At 41.5% G+C, this 15,834-nt stretch overlaps 1 protein-coding gene across 1 annotated transcript in view; it reads right to left on the minus strand.

The window, feature by feature from the left end:
• The window catches only part of ANO2 (anoctamin 2), a 309,076-nt gene that overhangs the window by 197,572 nt on the left and 95,670 nt on the right, over positions 1-15,834 (minus strand). The window contains exons 5-7 of the mRNA XM_074326158.2: positions 12,501-12,652; positions 8,100-8,154; positions 5,560-5,611 (exon numbers count right to left, since the gene is read on the minus strand). Of these exons, the coding sequence (XP_074182259.2) occupies positions 5,560-5,611; positions 8,100-8,154; positions 12,501-12,652 (259 nt within the window). The remainder of the gene's footprint in view (positions 1-5,559; positions 5,612-8,099; positions 8,155-12,500; positions 12,653-15,834) is intronic.

Consider the following 15,834-nt stretch of genomic DNA (forward strand, 5'->3'; position numbering starts at 1 on the left):
ATTGAATGAATAGATGAAACATTGGGAAGATCTCAGCTTCCAACTCTCTGAGAAACCTTCCCCAATAACTTCATCCATTTATTAACTGATTAAAGAACAATGAAGAAAAGCCAAAATAAAAAATAAAAAACAAGTTCAATTATGGCTCTGAATCTCTAACCTTGGGCATCCCATTATTTCTCTGTTGTGAAATTAGTTAACATCTGTTGAACTTTGCATGGTAATTTAAAGGATCAAATGAGATAATAAGTGTGAAAGTGCCTTGAAAAGCATACAATACACTTGCAAGGGGTCCTTATTATTTGGTTACAGTAATACCTTATTTGTACAGAGATCTCTTATCTGGTTATCTCAGTCCTCACGACAGAGAACCCAGAAGAAAAAGCATCTAGATTTCATAAAACCTATTCCTAATGTTATATACCTTTAACCACAGTAGAATCCTCCAGACCATCCCTTAATGCAGTTTCACTCTCTCTTTATCCCAAATTCTTACAAGCTTGTTTTTCTATCTCCCAAACAACAAAATAAAACTGATATAGAAAACCTCAAGGAGGGAGGTTACCAGAGTCAAAAATTCAAGAAATCAGAGAGTGTGGGGCAAACAACTTTAGTAACAGTTTGATGATGCTTGAGGAAATATTTTTAAAAATAAATAAATAAACTTATGTTTTTAGTGATGATCCTGAATCATCCAGAAAAGGTCGTATGTGCATTTACATACAGAATATATGTTGATCTATATAAGAAAGCAGAGAATAGCATGAGAGATTTTAGAAAAATGTCTACACAGAAAGATGTTGCTGAGGACATCAAGTGCTACTAATCATGTTCCCCTTTCACTTTGGCTCAATGTCAAATTTGCAGCCCAAATGCGGAAACAAGAGGGCCTTATGGTTTGAATGGTTGTATTCTATTTTTCTCTCTGAGTTCTGACATTCTATTTTAATTTGTGCTTTTCCTGGTTCTTATTTTTTAATTTATTATTTATATTCTGCCGTTTTATTGTTTTTCTTGTAAGCCACTTCAGAAATTTTATGGAACAAGACAGGAATATAAATAATTCAATACATACAACTTGTATATAGCTCATTGCTTTGCAAAAGTAGGCATTCAAAACAATGTATTTTCTACACTGAAAAAGTTCATAATACTAAATAAATGGGAGTATTTCTGATTTATCTTTAGTATATTTTCCACCTTCTAATTCTAATCTTTATTATCTTTCCCATCCTTTAATTTCCACTGTAATTGGGTACAATGGGAAGGGGAATAAAGCTTTGTAAGTTACTCACAAAAGTAATGACCATATAAAAGTTAATTTCAAGGGTGAAGGATCAATAAAAATACCTTGGGAAACAGTTCCAAGCACTGTCCTATTCTCCCTTTTTCCTTCTTTTTATGAAGCAACAGTTGTCTGGCGGAATCTAAGTCAAGTCTATGCCCTTTGTGCTTCTCTGTACAACCAGAGAGAAGGGCAACAAAATCGAAATTTACCCCATGGCTCAAAGGTCCATGTTATCATGACATTCACAGTATTATCATATTTCTCATTCTTCCTGATCTTCTCGGTAAGATGGTTTAGATTGGCCAAAGAGCTTAGAAAGGACTTGGTTTTCCTAGGCAGAAGTCAAACAACTTGAAAATTGGCCTTCAGGGTTCTCCTCTCCTGGGAAGCAGAGACATTCAGTCATATGTCCCTTGTTACAAAGCTAGTAAATCATCAGCAGCTACTGTGGAAATGCCAGACTTTGCTTTATGTGGGGTGTGAGGTCAGAGATAGGGCTCAAGTGTATGAATTTGGGGGGAAAATAAAAATCACGTCCATAACTATATGTACCTACTAAGAAGTTTGCATTGTGTCTAAGGGAAATATGGATCTATCTTACCATTTCAAGCAGGTCAGTAAATCATCAGATTTGCATTTTTAAAAGCTCACACAGGCTACATTATGTAGAATGAGTTAAAAATGGGCAAAACTTGGGATAGAAAGACGGCTTAGTGGTTGGGATAGTAATTCAGGTTAAAAAAATGCAGTTGATGTGGACAAAGATAATGGCTGTGAAGAGAAACCTTTACCAATTTTAGAGATGTTTGAGAGGTCAACCCAACAGTACTGTGTTATAGCTTCTGGCTTGAGACATTGAGAGAGCGAGTCTATTGAGATTTGGGTCAGATGGATGGGAGCTGTGTTGCTCTCCCAAAGTAAAATCTCTATGTTCTTTTTGGTTCACATTATGGTTTCAGGGCATCTGCATGAAGATGTTGAGTTTATAGATGGAGAATCTAGATAGAACATAATTCACCACTTAATTTTCATAACGTCCATGCTTGAAATACAGGTATCAACAATAGGGTTTAAACATGTATTGTACAGTGAGTTGCTTGTTTAAGCCTTAAATTATATTAAAATGGCACTAAGAGACTTTACAATATCTGTTAGCCTCATGTTTTATCATTTTGTAAATGAAGGGAAACTGAGGCTACGGGACACAATACAGCCTACCACAATCGAACAACTTAGTGGAGACAGAACTTAAACTCACTTCTCCATGTTTCCTTGCCAAGGTACTAGCAGAAGTGTCCTAGGACCTCAGATTCATCAGATGTCAAACGAAGGTAGGCTATCCTTTCCAATTCTAGAGTCTATAAATTGATGACTAGATAACTGTTGTTTCTGTAGTAACAAACTTCAAAGACTCAACCCAACTCCGCTCCTAGTTCGTAGCATCCCAAAGACGGTGGAAATAGAAGTGGAACAAGGAAATCCAAGTTCTAGACCCAATTCTGACAGTAACTCAGTATTTGACCCTGGACAAGTCACTTATCAGTTATAATTAGAGAAGAGAATTACTGACATGCCTACTTTCTCTCAGGCTATGAAACTGATATTAGATAACTTACATTGATACCTAGACGTGTACATGGAAGTTAATTGCTCCCTCCTCTGTGTTCCCTTTGCATTCTGTACATGTCTCTGTTATTGTACCTACCAGATTATCTCATAATTATCAGTTTACATGTCTGTCCACATAGCTAAACTAAGAGCCCCTTAAGGGTAGAAATTAGGTCAAATCCATCTTGGCATCTGTCAGTTTCTATATCATCATGTGACACATAGCAGGCGCTCAAGAAATGTTTTATGAATGTCAAAAAAGAAAAAAAAATTGAAAATTACTCAACAACAACAAAATCCTTAAGATGTTTGACATTGAGACATCACCAAAAAGCTCAGATCCTCAAAAGAAAAAAAAATTCAGTGTTAAAAGAAAAGGGTCTCTACTGACCTTACAACACTCTGGAGACCGTCTCCCCAAATAAACTTTAGTTTTTAAGGACTTTCCCATTTATAAAACAAATTAACAGCTTCCTATTTAATTTTTACAAAAAAATCTTCAAACTTGATATTATTATCCCCACTTTACATAAAAGGAAACTGAGTTGCAGAGAAGTCATCTGTCCAAGGACACACAAAGTGAGGAACTCATCAGCTACTGCTATGAGACTAGCCGGTTCGGCATGCTTAGCTCACTAAACCAAAACGACTAAGCAGAATGTGCAAGGCTGACAGCAAGCTGCACTGGGGCATAAAAGATGATTCAGACACATCTCAAGGACTGTCTTGGGAGTCTAAGCCATGGACGTAGATAATCAAGGAGATGATATTAAGAGAGAGATTGAGTTTGATAGGAGTTCAGACGAGAGGTCATTAAAGGAGAACGTGTGGGACAGTGCTCTTTGTCTGGGGATGGGCAAGGGTGAGACCGGGGGAAGGACATTCAGGCAAAGGCAACGGCATGAGCAAAACAGAGAAGATAGTAGACACATTAACAGGAATAGAAGCAGGAGTGACAAAGAGAGGGAAACGGAGAGAGAGGCAATGGATATAAATGGACATGTTGATCTACTGATTTTAAGGTTCTGGTGAACATCTCAGTGGAGTTACCCATCTGGCAGTTGGAAATGCCGGGCTGGAACGGGTGGGAGAAGCAGGAACTAGAAATGCATGGTGGCAAGTGTATAGAGAGTAAGGAGGCTAAAGGAACATGCAGAAGACAAACATCTACAACATGGGAGAGGGGCGAGGAACCAAAGAAAACGTAGTCCAGAGGCAGCAACAGAACAATAGCAGCTCATTAGATCAGTTGTCCCTTCCTGGATACCAACACTCAGAAGACGGAGGTTCAGTAAAAGAAAGCTGAGAAGGATATAGGAAGCTAAGGAAGGTGAACACTAAGAAAAAGGCCATGAAATGTGGGAAGGAAGAAGCCACCTATGCCATCTGAGGGTGCAGTTTTGGTCAAATTGGGGAGGGTATGAGAGGACAAAAGGCAGGTCAAGAAGTGAGGGCAAATTTAAGAACTTTGATAGCGGCCATAAGAAAATACAAAATACTTTCTAGGACTTCCTGACTCCTCTTGTTGTCATTGTAATCAAGGACAAATGGCTGCTCAAACGGAGAGCTTCAGTCCTTTCTATGAAATGGAACTTGGATAATCTACCTCGCTGACTCACGTCCTTGCCTCAGCAGCACCGTGCTCCAAATAACAGCACATAGAAGATTTGATTTTTAAAACTTAGTATTATTTGGAATTTTGTAGCAAGATAAGGACATCAAAGCAAACAGTCATACAGAACAGACTCCTTGAGAGGTTCTGCACTATTCTGATTCCTTCTTCAATACCGTTCCCTTGTACGGAGGCAGCTTATGAACCTTGCAACAAGCTCTCAAATATTAGCTATTATTGCTGTCATCGCTAGTATTATTCTGCAGCTTCATTGCCTACCTTATTCACTAGACTTGTCTCTAAATGGCTTTGGGCTCTTTTTCAATTCAAAGCTGCCTCAAAAAACAAAGATTTGTCACAACAGAGTATACGCTGAAGGAAGTTCTCTCAAAAACAATTCTGAGTGATGGTAGCACCTCTGGAAAGAGAGTTCAGCCTGCATAGTGATTCCTGTGGAAAGGACATGCACTTATGGATGTCGGCTCACATCTTTACCTCTGCCATCACGTGTATCTTCCACATAATCCATCAGCATCTGGACTGCCTGCCTTACACTGCAAGTTCCCAAACGCTGAGGTTTCTGCTTTAGAAACTAATATCCTCAAGTTTGAAAAACAAACCACAAGGCAAACAGACTCAGCCAGATTCGGTTGACAAGAAAGTCAAACTTAGAAGAGGCACATTCAGACTAACGTGTGGCCTTAGACAAGTCATTCACCCTCTCTGGGAGTCAGTTTCTTCATACATAAAGTGAGGGGGGATGCTGAATAAAGGGCCTCTAAGATGTCTTTCTTCTGGAATGAAGATCTGGGAGAAGTTATATAGCAGTGTGGGGAGCAGCCCCAGCCCCACCAAGAAATGGGGCGCCCCCTGCTCCTGGAGGGCAAAGCAGGGTTTCCCAGCCTAAATGAAAGCAGCCTCGTCCCCTCTGTGTGGGGTGTTGGCTTGTTTTGTTCTTTGCTGCCCACCAAGTGAGTTGTTGAAAAGACAGCTGTGGCCCCCTCCGCACCCCGTCAACACTGGGCCCACGGGTGGGGGAAGGTGTCCTTACCCATTGTGTTGTTGGCTCGAGAACAGGCTGTGCGCTTCAGGATCTCGTGCACCTAAAACGGATGACAGCACAACTGTGAGGGCCTTGACCACATGCATCACCACATGTGGGGGGCGGGCGGGGGACCAGGCCGCTGGACCCATTTCCAGGGGGCGGGGGGGGAAACAAGCATGTGCCAGGCTCATGGATGGCATGTCAAACCCACTCAAACTTGAGTGCTTTGAGGAAACAAAGGATCAACCCCCTCACACACACTCCCCCGCTCCACTCCACCCTGAAAAAATTAAGAAAGGAAAGGGCTATAAATTGACTACAGTTACACGAGGTAAGGAAAACCCACCAGGGAGCCCAGACCCACAGCGCCCCCTGGAGGGTTAGGGAGGAGGCGCCTGGGTCAACCCTGGGACCGGTGTCTGCACGCCCTGGGGAAACCTCAGGGAAAGCCAGGAGGGTGTCCTGTCCACCAGGCCTGATTAGTACACGCTGGGGAAAGCACAGGACAGGGGAGCAGATGGATCTGGTTCTAGTCCTGGCTCCTAGCAGAGGGGTCTTGAGCAGCTCCCTGGGGGTCCGTTGCCTCCTTTGTAATGGAGCTACGTCACAGAGCTACTTTGAGGAACCATGAAAGCACTTTGTAAACTGGAAAATGGCCACCTACATGTTAGCCATTGGTATTATTATTTCTCTTTTTCTCCTGAGTCCTCATCTTGCCTCCCCAATCAGAATATGTCAGACACTTCCCCAAGGCTCCATGTCTCAGAGCACACCCTGGCACACAGCAGGCTGCCTGCTCCATGCCTACTGCATGCCTAAATGGACCAACAAAGCCCTGGACTATGGGGCTTGCAGGGCACTCTGTTTCTCACATAGGAAGGAGGGGTGCTGAGAGAACTCCCTGCAGAGCAAACGGACACAGGTGGGCCAGCGTAAACCTCCTGGCCAAACATTCCTTCCAATGGGTCCCAAGCTTGTCCCTGGCTATAAAGAGATGCCCAGCAAGGAAATCTACTCTGGGACAAACAGCTAGGCTGCTCAGATGCCCACAAAGATGGGGGCCCAGGGAAGATGTTTACACATGTGGGTGAGGTCCCCAGGGCAGAGTAGACCCCAAGACAAAACTTAAGGCCCTTTCTCCCCTTTCCACAGTGTGGGGTGGAGTGGCAAAAGGGCAGGAGGGGAAGGAAGAAGCTTCCAGAAGAGATGAATGGGAGCTGTGTTACTCCATCATCTTTCACACTTCCATATTCGAGCCACAGACCAAGAGAAGTGGTAAGGAAATAACTTCCAGCAGAATGTTTAATTCACTTTTAATACAGTACAGTCATTTAACAGCAATAATAATTAAGAACAGTATTTATGCGGCATTGTATTATTTTACAAGCACTTAGCAATTATTGGGTAATCTCCACAACACCCTATAACTATCCCACAGACTTGAGACCCAAGCCACAGGGAGATTTAAATGGCTTATAATAACTTCAACCCAAAAAAATGAGAAGTTTATGCTGTTTTCCATAAAAAGATGAAAGAAATCATATGCTCATTTTAATCTAGCCTAAAACACTAGGTTAAGGGACCTGAGGTGTTTTCTTGACCATCCTGCAGAGCGAAGGTCATATTTTCAGTGTGCCTTGGACATGGTCATAGCGGCCTCTGATCACCTGTTCCTTCGTATCCTTCTTATCACCCTATTGACTCCAAAGTCCTGCCAGGTATCCAATCTCTATTCCCCCTGCTGTTAAAACTTAACTTCTTTCCTAAGGATTAATGGAAACACACTGCCGTGTTTCCACAGTAGCAGTCTCCTTGGGCTCCTCTTTCTCTCCTTTGTCCATAAATGCTCTCTAGGTGGGTAGAGAATAAACTGATCAGTGAATGAAGACCCTACAGCTCAGACTGGGGCCATGGGCGCACAGGCCATATACAGATTTTGATGGGAGTCAATCATCCCGCAAATGCAAAAACTTGACTTCAATAATCAAACAGACTATAGAAGAACAACTACGATCATGAATTCTGACTTTCTATTGAACGGTCCAGTAATTCTATTTTTGGACAAACTGGCTAGCTCTAGAATTACCTGCCATGGAAATGCACAGGACTCCTTCGGGGTGAAGAAAGAAGCACGACGGCCCAGCAATGAGCCCTCATTTGGACACTAACAATCTGCATGAATTTTTTTTTTCAATTCATTGCTTCTCAGAGTCTCAGTTTCCTCAACTGTAAAGCAAGGGTGTCACCTGACTAGCTAAAAGTTCCCACAAGCTCTGTGATTCCAAAAAGAGTCTAAATGGACAACTCTAGAGAGAAGACACTCCTCTGAACACTGAGTGAGGGCAGTTGTTTGCTATTTCTTTTGCTACTGGGATTAGAAAGCTCCTGGACATGCCTCTCAGTTGCTAGGCAACTCCAAGGAAATGAGGATGGGAGGTAGCAGGGCGGACAAGAGGATGCCCTGCCAAACTGGGTACTTGGTCTTTCCCCACCCCTTCCTGGGCCCGCCACATCAGGTTACGCATCTGATTAACTTGTTTACTTACAATGCGGCTACGGGTGGCATTATCAAAGAAAGTGTCCTTATCCTGGATGTTGTACCTGGAGACACCAAGAAAGCAGAAGGTCAACCCATTGCAGTACCCTTGTTCTGAGATCACTGTCACCCAGGCCCAGAGCAAATGTTTAGAAAGCAACATAGCAAGATGTGTACAACACACACACTCACACACGTTCACAATGTTTATACTCTGTTTGACCCAGTAATTCTGAAAATCTATCATAGAAATGTATTCAACAGAGGAAACAAGTTCCATAAGTAAAAATATTATCACAACGTTACTTATAATAAAGTTATAGAGATCAGATGCAATTCCAAAATCTATATGATAGTTTATCATGCAGCCATTGAAAATTACAATTATGAAAACTTTATAAATACAAAATTTTTAGACGATGATAGAAAAATATTATACCATGATCAGTTTTAAAACTGAAAGTATGCACAAAGGATTCCTGTGCATGGACCAAAACAATAAAAACACAACAACAACAAATGAATATAGTTTCAGGATGTTGGGATTATAACTGTTTGTTTTTCAAAATTTCATTTAATGTTGGCACCATGTCATACCAATTAGATACCAAACTCCTAATTATGCAAGGCCTATGTCTGTTCTAAACTTCAAATATCGGCCTTTCACTGAGAAAACACAAAACAAAACAAAATAAAAACAACACTGTGCAGAGCTAACAGTGCTTAGGGCAATGTGCTAGAGGACACACAGAGCCAGGAAACATGCTCCCCGCCTCCTGCCACCCCCATACACACCGGAGCCCATTCACTGGGGTATGTGTGTTTCCAAATAACTAATACAGCGTAGAACGTGATAATATGTAGACCATTGCTATAAGAACTCAGAGAATAGAGAGCATATTTTGGTTGAAAAGAACAGAGGATTCTTCAAGAAAAAGGTGTTTAGGAACTGGACTTGAAAGATTACAGAAGCTGAATCAATGGCGATGTGTGGGAATAGCAATTCATATGCTAGCACTGACATGAAGGAAAGCCTATGGAAGGGAAACACAGGGTGCAAAAAGAACAGCAGGCCAAGAGGTCAACATGCCGGTTCCAGTTCAGCCACTTAAGTCTGTGTGACCTTGGACACAGCCTGGACCTTGGTTTCTTCTCTATAATAAAGAGATAGTTGCATCTGGACAGCCACTTCACAAGGCGGGTATGATATTGTGATTTGTCATAAATATGTATTTTTGCCTTTGTCTACTGTTCTGGCTCACAGCTCCCAAAACCCTTGGAATTTCCTGAGTGATAAGAGCAATGGGAGTATCTTTTGTTGCAATATTTGGTCTCTTGTCCTCAGTTCCTGAAATCACTTCTGAGCCATAAAGGTGAAATGGATGTCTTGTTATTCATAACAAGCCCCTTTCCAACACACCTGGGTTTGTTATGACTTTTGGAAATCCCCTAAACATTGGGGTGGGGGACTGGTTGACAGGGGAACCAACCATGAATAGAGGGTTGGAACTTTCAGTCCCAGCCCCTGATTCCCAGGAGGGGAGAGGGGCGGGAGGTTCAACTAATCAATTATCAATGATTTCATCCACCATGCCTACATAAGGAAGCCTCCATAAAATCACAAAAGGAGGGGTTTCAGAGAGCTTCCACGTCAGGGAACCAGAATTCTCCTACATGTCACATGTCAGGCCCCAACTCCACAAGGACAAAAGTTCCTTTGTTTGGGACCTTGCCCTCTGCATGTCTTCATCTGACTGTTGATTTGCATCCTTTAATATTCTTTGCAATAAACCAGTAATCTAGTGAATAAACTGGTTTCCTGAGTTCTACCATGTTTCCCTGAAAATAAGACCTAGCCGAACAATCAGCTCTAACGCATTTTTTGGAGCAAACATTAATATAAGACCCAGTCTTATTTTACTATAATATAAGACTGGATCTCATAATATAATGTAATGTAATGTAATATAATGTGACGTAATGTAATGTAATATAATATAATATAATACCGGGTCTTATATTAATTTTTGTTCCAAAAAATGCATTAGACCTGATTGTCCGGCTAGGTCTTATTTTCGGGGAAACATGGTATGAGCCACTCTAGCAAATTAATTGAACCCAAGGAGAGGTCATGGGAACCCTCTGATTTATAGCCACTAGGTCAGCAGCACAGGTAACAATCTGGACTTGCAACTGGCATCTGAAGTGGAGGACAGTCTTGTGACACTGATCCTTCAATCTGGGAAATTTAATGCTATTTCCAGGTAGTGTCAGAATTGAGTTGAATGATAGATCACCTAGCTGGTGTGGGAGAATTTCTTGGTGGTGTGGGAAAACCCAGACACATATTGGAATTGGTGACTAAAATTGGTACCAGCATCATTAGGGGAGTAAGCACTCAATGAGGGAATATATGAGGTAGGATCAAAAAATATGGTGAATGCTTACGTTAAAAAAAATTATTACAGTAAAAGACATATTGCATTAATCCCCTGCAAAATACTCCCCCTCACTTCGAATGCACTTATCCCATCATTCTTGCCACTTTCTGAAGAAGTTCTAGAAGTCCTCTTTCGTGTCTTTAATTAAGCTGTCATGGTTGTCTCAAGGTCCTGAATTGATTCACAACATTTACCTTTCATGGTCATTTTGACTTTGGGGAAGAGCCAGAAGTCACACGGTGCCAGATCCAGTAAACAAGGTGGAAGAGGACTCACTGTACTGTGTTTATTTGACAGAAATTGCCGTACCAGAAGTGATGTGGGAGCCTTTCCATTGTGATCACAAAATACACTGAATGTTGCTGCCAAGTTCCATCCAGTGAAAAGGCGGCGATCTTCAACACAGGAAGTGGCACATTGAACCTTAGTAACAGTGCGTGACAAGTTTCAGTGCAGCCAGTTGGGTGTGAGCTATGGTTGAGAGAAGGTGTGTTTTAAAGTGTGCCATAAATCCTCCTCCATCATGAAAATGCTCCGTGACACACATTGCTTCTGGTATACAGCAAAGCGAAATAAGTCAGACAGAAAAAGCAGAGAACCATATGATTTCACTGATATGTGGTATATAAACCAAAAACAACAAAAGAACAAGACAAACAAATGAGAAACAAAAACTTATAGACACAGACAATAGTTTAGTGGTTACCAGAGGGCAAGGGGGGTGGGGGGTGGGAGATGAGGGTAAGGGGGATCAAATATATGGTGATGGAAGGAGAACTGACTCTGGGTGGCGAACACACAATGGGATTTATAGATGATGTAATACAGAATTGTGCACCTGAAATCTATGTAATTTTACTAACGATTGTCACCCCAATAAACTTAAAAAAAAAAAAAAATTAAGGTGTATCCTCATCCAACTTATTCACTGGATCTAGCACCACGTGACTTCTGGCTCTTCCCCAAAATCAAAATGTTTCAAACATCGAGAAAGCCACGGCAGCGCAACTAAAGACACTCATGAAAGAGGATTTCTAGAACTGCTTCAGAAAGTGGCAAGGATGATGGGATAAGTGTGTTTGAAATGAGGGGGACTATTTTGAGGGGGATCAATGGCAATGTGTCTTTTACTGTAAATTTTTTTTTTATTTAAACATTCACCATAGTGTTTAATCACACCTCCTATGCAAAAGCAACAGCATATACTTGTGTATAGAATTATCTAACATGGCGGAAATGGGTAGGAGATAATATCCAATGAACAGCAGAAAGTCAGCTCCATGAATGCCATCTCCTCAAAAGAGAAAGATCCTTATATCTTTTCTACCTTTCTGTGCTCCTTTTTTTTCCTCTCTTGCTTGATTTTCTTATCACTCTGGATAGTCCTTTATTTTCTCATTAGCTCTTAAACAGAATAAATGCTTGGCTGCTGCAGCGCCCACTTCCCGACCATGACTCTCCTATCCAACAGTTTCACAAATGGCCGTCCCTGTGAGGAGCTCTTATTCCCTCTTCCAGGGTGGGGTGTAGGGAAGGAGTCTCCTCAAAGTCAACAAGTGCATGTAGGCAGTTGAAAGTACAGAAATCCAGAAGCTTTATCCACCTTCTCTCTGGTTTATCACAGTATGTTGAAACCCTATTAGACTGGAACTGGGCAGAACGGTTTCACCACAGAAGGTAGACAGGTATCTGAGTCCCAATGTTTATGGCTGTCTGCTCCCTGAGCCTCCATGCATCATGCAAAATGACTGAAATGGCAGATTTCCCCATAAGCTATATCACGGGGTGATAGTCAGTAGCTATTTGTGATAATCTCACCTAGGGAAGAAGACACAGGAAATAGTTCATCGTGCATGCACGTTTCCTCCCCTACCTCCTAAGCATGGGACACTCACTTTATGAGCTGAGTGGTATTTGGTTTTCCTTCCCATCCTCCCTCACGTCCATACCCTCACAACTCTAATACTCACAGATACATTTTCTCCCTGGAGAATGGGTAGGAGAGGTTTTTCATCCTGTTGTTACTGTGCTCTGGAACCCTGGGCTTCAGGGGCGAGCTCAGCTTCTGCAGAATCTCGTTGAACTTCTTCGTAATGGAGCCTTCTGATCTGATCTCGTACATCTGCGAAAAACAGGCAGAACCATAGCTCTGCAAGGAGGCCACACCCAACATTCAGACAAGTGTGACTTCACAACCAAAGCTGCACCAGGTCCAGGTCGTCTGGAGGGGACCACTCTGGGGAGAGGAGGAGCCTGGGAGAAACAAGAAATAGGGTCCTTCCTTTTCCCCATTGCTTTCACCAGGACATGAGCTCTGGGCCCCTCGATGTGAATGGAGGTGACCAGTGTAAAGAAATGAGTGAGGAGTCCAAACTTTCTAAACGATTTTGTTATATCATCTTAAGGGAAACAGAAGACCTACTATGTGACAGTCACCATACTAAGCGCTTTATACATATTTGCTCCAATGCTCACAGCAACCCAGCTAGATAGACAATATTAGTCTCATATTATGAGAAAATTAAGGCTTAGAAAGGTGAGATGAGCCAGCAAAGGTCACACAGATAGTTACTGGGTGACAGCTTAGATGTAACTCATGTCAACCTAATCCAAAGTCTATACTCCACAACTACATCATGTAGCATCACTTTCTTTGTGTGTTCCTCTTAGGAACTATCTTATAAATGAGTCTGCTTTCAAAATACTAAACATCTAATGAGTATCTGCCTTGAGTAAGGCATAGAGCTAGTACCAAGATAATCATTGATATTTATAGTACATAAAACTTTATACGAGTATAAGCACAGAGTACTTTCACATACATTATAGTTTTTGGTCTTTCTAACTCACAGATGTAGTCACTGAGACACAGGGGTTGTACTTCTCATAGCAAAGCTGTGACGGATTAATGATGACCAGTAATTTTTTACACAAATTCTTTCAAAAGGTGGCATTTCTGTTTCCACCCTCTTAAATCTGGGTGGGCTCTGTGGCAGATTGACCAGTACAGTGGAAGTGACACTATACCAGTTCCATCCTTAGAGAAGATAGGCAGCTCCCGCTTTGGTCTCTTGCAGCCCTGAGCCACCTGTAAGAAGTCTGCAGAGAGGTGCTAAAAGGATGCAGAAAGGGAAAAGCCTAGATTGAGACCAGCCTTCCAGCTGTACTGCCTAGCTTCAGGCATGTGAGGGAAGCCTTCTTGGACTCGCCTGTCCAGCTCAACCCCAAGCTAAATCCCACCAAGTGACCTCAGTCATAAGGTATGTGACCACATGGAGCAGAAGAATCACCCAACGCAGCTCTGCTTAAGTTCCTGACCCAAAACTCCTAAGACAGAATAAAATGACTGTTTTAAGTTACTACGTTTGGGCTAATTTGTCATACTGTGATAGATAATCAGAACAAGAGCCATCATCCAGATTTTCTGACTTAAAAGCCAGTTTTCTTCACTATCACGATATCCTCGAGTTGCTTAAATGTAGACAGGCAGTAAAACATGTATGAAAAACTTCTAAGATAGACAGAGATAAAAGCCCCAAAAGACATACAAAGTGCTTTGAGGGTTCAAAGAAAGGAGACAGCACATCCAGTTGAGGAATCAGAAAAATGTGTCATAGAGGGCGTAGTGTTTCTATTGGACTGTAACAGAAAGAAAACTTTCCTTTGCTATCATTTCATTCTTTAATAAAATAATGATGTTAAGGGGAGGGAAAGAACCTCCCCAATCTAACAACCAAAACATAACCACAGTTTATTTCTTCTAATAAATTTTTCTATGCATTTTGATTTAATTTCAGTTACAAAATTGAGACAGTTCTAGTAAACAAACAAACCAAAAACACAGAAGTATATTAACTAAATGTTAACAGTTTCTTTTCACTTCCAACCCAATCCCATCCTCCTCTCCAGAGGAAATTTCTATTAACAATTTGAGTATGTTTTATCCCAACTCTTTCCGAAGTACATGTATAACTGAATCCCTTCCTAAACTGTGATTATATTTCACATATGGTTCCACAATTTGCTTTTCTTCACTTAACAATCTATCTATCTATCTATCTATCTATCTATCTATCTATCTATCTATCTATACCTATCTATATCTATATCTATATCTATCTATATCTATACCTATCTATAGAGATAGATAGATAGATAGATAGATAGATAGATAGATAGATAGATAGATAGATATTTGTAGAGCTACCTAATGAATGCAAAATATTACGCAGTAGACGTGAATCCTAATTTGTTTTGTCATTTCACTAGTGATGGGCATTTATTTTATTTTGTACACATGCTTTATCCTATTTGATCATACTTCTATTAACATTACCTTATAAATACTTCTAACGAATAAGATCTGAACAGATACAGGCAAAGACATTCCAGACAAACAAAAAAGTATAGAAGTTTGAGGCAGGTTTAAGAAGGATTAAATGGCCTGGTTTGTTTGGAGTACGGGGTTCTGATGGGGACACAGTGACAGTCATGGCAGAAAGGCAAGATGAGATCAGTGCATGGAGATTGTGCTGCACAAGGTAATGGGAAGTCAGTGAAGGGTTTGAACAATGACACAACCAGAGCTGTGAATCGAGAAGATAATCGAGTGGGGTTGTGTAAGAAGAATGAGCCAGCTCTCTGAAACAAGAGGGTTGTGTATTTCTAGGAGCACATACCATTTAGTAAGCAGGACCGATGTGCCTGGCTCTTGATGTACATTAGCACTAATCTGAAACACACTGCAAAGCCAAGCATCTCAGTCAAGATCACACAGATAGTGTAGATCAGATAATAAATGCTGCAGCATCTGAACTGCCTGGCAAAGCCTATGTCCACTGCTTTATCCTCCAGCTTCATTAGCTACAACACAGTTATCGTGGGTAAAAAGCAATGTGCCATTTACAGTGTTGCCTCTGCCAAATCTCTCCTTCACACACATTAGTCACTGCAATGCAGAGTCCACCCCTCGGGCATCTTTGGGCCTGGAGGGACCGGGTCAGGTAGATGATATTGTCCCAGCACACGTCTCACGGGTCATTTAGGGCAGGGTCTTATCAGGCCTGGACCCTGCACTGAGATTGCAGTGTACTAATCACACCCATAACCATGTGTCTTTAAATGGCATGTGCATGGAAATTAAAGTTTCAGAGCGGGAGGAACGCTGATGGACTCTGCCTTCCAGATGCCTTGGAATGACAGACTTGGACCAACCAAGGGTATTTCTCCATTTGTCCACTTCTCTCCATTTCCACTTCTGGTTTCCTATTCTAACGAGCCTTCACCTACAGCAATAAATGGTCA

This window comes from Rhinolophus sinicus, chromosome 1 (assembly GCF_057876585.1).
Source record: "Rhinolophus sinicus isolate RSI-liver-muscle chromosome 1, RSI-T2T, whole genome shotgun sequence".
Taxonomy (NCBI): domain Eukaryota; kingdom Metazoa; phylum Chordata; class Mammalia; order Chiroptera; family Rhinolophidae; genus Rhinolophus; species Rhinolophus sinicus.